Source organism: Mus pahari, chromosome 23, assembly GCF_900095145.1.
Source record: "Mus pahari chromosome 23, PAHARI_EIJ_v1.1, whole genome shotgun sequence".
Lineage (NCBI taxonomy): Eukaryota > Metazoa > Chordata > Mammalia > Rodentia > Muridae > Mus > Mus pahari.
This window is the reverse complement of record NC_034612.1, coordinates 26,397,448-26,401,369: the sequence shown is the minus strand read 5'-3', so window position 1 is coordinate 26,401,369 and position 3,922 is coordinate 26,397,448. Positions and strand designations below refer to the sequence as shown.

Sequence of the window (3,922 nt, the reverse complement as noted above, 5' to 3'; positions counted from 1 at the left end):
GGCTGGGGGTGTGGCTCAGTGGGAGAGCCCCTGCCTAGAATCCTCCAGTGAGAGGCTGGGGGCGTGGCTCAGTGGGAGAGCCCCTGCCTAGAATCCCCCAGTGAGGGGCTGGGGGCGTGGCTCAGTGGTAGAGCCCCTGCCTAGAACCCTCCAGTGAGAGGCTGGGGGTGTGGCTCAGTGGGAGAGCCCCTGCCTAGAATCCCCCAGTGAGGGGCTGGGGGTGTGGCTCAGTGGTAGAGCCCCTGCCTAGAACCCTCCAGTGAGGGGCTGGGGGCGTGGCTCAGTGATAGAGCCCCTGCCTAGAATCCTCCAGTGAGAGGCTGGGGTCGTGGCTCAGTGGGAGAGCCCCTGCCTAGCAATAATGAAGCCCCAGATTCTACCTTAGCATTAGGAGTAGGGGACAACTGCAACTGTATCAGGACATGATCTCAGACATTAGCCTGAGATAAGGAACACAGTATCTCCAGCTAGTAGGAGCCCAGGTGAAGGCGCCCTTGTAAGCCTGACCCCTCTCCCTGTCCCATGATGGCCAACCCCAGCCACAGGTTAATGTGAAGATGAGATCAGCTGAGCCCATCCGTCTCTACTATAAGCCCAGCCCAGGTCGGCTGGACAGCATCCAGGGTGGCCAAGAATTCCCAACCACCAGATACGAGGCCCTCCCCTTTCCTCTTCAGAAAGTCCCTGTCCCAGAGCCCAAACCCTGCCGGGAATTTCAGCCTCAGCCCAGTCTGGGGAGGTTAAGTGGAAGAAGCCAGGAGCTGTGGGGCAGGGCACACAGGAGCCTTCACAGAACAACCTTCCTAAGGAACCCTGCTGAGTCCCCTGGTTTAACCCTGTGATGGCAGCGTTGGAATGCTGGTTCTGTCTATCCATTCTTGGAGACAGACCACACCCAGCTCTGAGAGCTGATGCAGGAGCTGTGTTCCAGAACATCTCACCCAAAGCAGGAAACCACCTTATTCTAGGAGCCACGCCTCCAGCCCCTCACTGGGGGATTCTAGGCAGGGGTTCTACCACTGAGCCACGCCCCCAATCCCAAAAGGAAAAGAGAAAGAGAAAGGAAAGGAGGAGGGTGAGAAGAGGAGGGAAAGCCTCATTATGAAGTGGGCACACTGGGTGGGCAGGCTGGGTAGCACTCCCAGGTCAAACGGTTGGGGTTCAAGCAGTTGGGAACTCTTTAGTCTTTTAAGTTGCTGTGACCGTGGGAGGCTGGTAACACATTCACACCAGCATGGCCTCGGCAGTGTTGGCTCCTGTGACCCACCTATGCGGGGAAGTGGGATGGGAAATGCAGAGAGGGTCTTCTAAGGCCTCCGAGGTATGCCTCTCACTGTCCCATCCTCTGGCCTCCCAGGCTTCCAGACCCAAGGTCAGCATCCCCCTGTCGGCCATCATTGAGGTCCGAACCACTATGCCCCTGGAAATGCCTGAGAAGGACAACACATTTGTGCTCAAGGTGAGTTCCCCACTGCAGCCTCAAGGCCTGTAGCTGACTTGGACCACAGCCCTACTGGGTTACCCAGCTTGAGGTCATTCCAGGGGCGCAAGTCAGGCCATCAAAGGGGGGATACGGAGGATATCCCTTGATAGGACCCTACGACAGGTGTCCATCACTGGAGTAGGGCATGAATCTGGGTCTGAGTTCTAGAGCTATCCACCCCAACCTGGGTCTCCTCCCATTTCTCTCTCTCTCTCTCTCTCTCTCTCTCTCTCTCTCTCTCTCTCTCTCTCTCTCTCTCAAATTTATATTTATTTTATTATTTTATTTTAGCTTTTTTTAAGACAGAGTTCTTCTGCGTAGCCCTGGCTGTCCTGGAACTCTTTCTGTAGACCAGGCTGGCCTCGAACTCAGAAATCCGCCTGTCCCAGACTCCCGAGTACTGGGATTAAAGGTGTACGCCACCACTGCCTGGCTACATTTGCTTGCATGTTTGCGTGCCTGTACGTGCACTCTATGGTGTGGTTATGAAGGTCAGAGGACAACCTGAAGGAGTCAGCTGAGAGAACTCTCCTTCTCCCCATGGGTTCCTCCCCTGGGATTCCAACCCAGCTTGTCAAGCCCGGCACCAGGCACCTTTACCCAATGCAACATGTCCCCAACGCAGCCCTGTTCCCTATTTCTTCTTGGGTCTGAATAAAGGTCGTTAGAGCTGCCTTCCCTTCCTTTCCCTCCGGAGCCAGACACTCCTACCCTACACTGGTGGCCAGCTTGTTGAAGTTATGCAAATGCCTGTAGGCACAGGCAAGTGGAGTGTGGGAACAGCCCTGGTCCCTACAGAGGGCACAAAGACACAGAATGGGTGAGAGGCACCCCAATGGATCAGGGAGCCTCCTGGCCTTTCTCCAGGCCCATAGCACTTGGGTGGCCTGTGGGGGCTGCTGAGGACGTGGGTCCAGGCTGCTAAGGTTGTGGTCAGAGCTTCCCGAAGGGACAAGACTATGAAGCTGAGTCCCCTCCAGGGGGCCATTTCCTCCCACTGGCTGGTCAGAGCCCCCACCCTCTCTGGCAAGCTCTTACCAAGCTTGTGTTTATAAAGCCACAAACTCTTTTATTCATTGGGTAAACGTGTGCCAACTTCTATGTCCCGAGTTGTCCTCTCAAGACTGGTAGCTGGGGACACACAGCCCCTGTCTATCTGGTGTTCTCAGCTGCTGGGTGGTCCTCGGGCACCCCTGGAGCAGAAGGACTCCCATGCTAGCCCCACTGTGAACCTGCTTCCCTGTCAGAAATAGGAGGCGCCCAGGGTCTCCATAGCCCAGTACTACATTTTGAAAGAGTGAACAGCACAGGGAACCAAGACCGGAAAGTCTGGGCTGCTGTGGTCCCAGGTTCAGGTCTCAGTGGCGCTGTTGGCTGCTATGGGGCTTTTGAGCAAGTTGCTCTGCCTCTCTAAACATCAGGCTTCTTGTCTATAAAATAACGATTATACATACAGCCAGGAACTCAACAGACAAGGCACGGAGAGCACTGACGGCCATGTGACCACGGCAGTAAGGCCTGGGATCTCTCAACTCTGATGAGCCTGCTGGCCTCCCCGCTTGCCTTGAACTGTACCTGGGATGTCAGGGTTGAGCAATGCCAGCTCTCCTGTCCCAGGGCCCCCAGAGCCTGCATCTCCTCCCCTGAATGTTCCTTGGTCCTGGGGCGCTGAGCCCCCTCACCCTGCAGTTGGGGAGGTTTCACAGGGGCCGCTCTCATCCAGGTGGAGAACGGGGCAGAGTACATTCTGGAAACGATAGACTCGCTGCAGAAGCACTCGTGGGTGGCTGACATCCAAGGCTGTGTGGATCCTGGGTGAGTGTCCTGGAGGCCCGAGGATGGGGCTGGGTAGGTGGAGGGGTGCCTTGTCCTACCCAGAGACCAGGCTTCCAGGAAGAGCAGGTACTAAGGAAGAACCACCAAGGTGGGCAGGAGCCGAGGGTCATCCTCAGCTACAAAGCTAGTTCAAAGCTAGCCTGGGCTCCCTGAAAAAGTGCTCCCACGCACCTCCCGACCCATAGGCGTGCACGTACGCATGCATGCGCCTCATTTTCTGTAGAAAAGCTGGATTCTGATGAGGAAGCTGGCAGGCTGGGAGCACGGTGGATTCACAGTTGGTGACACGGTTGTCACTTCTGGTCAGTTGTGAACAGGAAGAGGGTGACTCCAGTGTCCAGGGGAGATGGGGGTGGGGGGAGGGGCACGGGAGCACCCAGCCAAGCACTTGGCAGCCCTTTCTCTAACAGTGTTGCTCAAAGGATGGAGTGGGGGGTGGGGACAGACTCATTTGAATAAAGCTCAGTTGACTGGTCACACACTGCCCCCCCACACTGATCACCACACCGCCCCCCACTGGTCACACACTGCCCCCCCCACTGCTCACCACACTGCCCCCCACTGCTCACCACACTGTCTCCCACTGGTCACACACTGCCCCCC

At 56.7% G+C, this 3,922-nt stretch overlaps 1 protein-coding gene across 2 annotated transcripts in view; it reads left to right on the top strand.

The window, feature by feature from the left end:
* Sh2b2 (SH2B adaptor protein 2) overlaps positions 1-3,922 on the top strand; it is a 27,972-nt gene that overhangs the window by 16,686 nt on the left and 7,364 nt on the right. For both annotated transcript variants that reach the window (XM_021186712.1, XM_029533948.1), the window contains exons 3-4: positions 1,358-1,459; positions 3,207-3,298. In XM_021186712.1, coding sequence (XP_021042371.1) covers positions 1,358-1,459; positions 3,207-3,298 — 194 coding nt within the window. The remainder of the gene's footprint in view (positions 1-1,357; positions 1,460-3,206; positions 3,299-3,922) is intronic.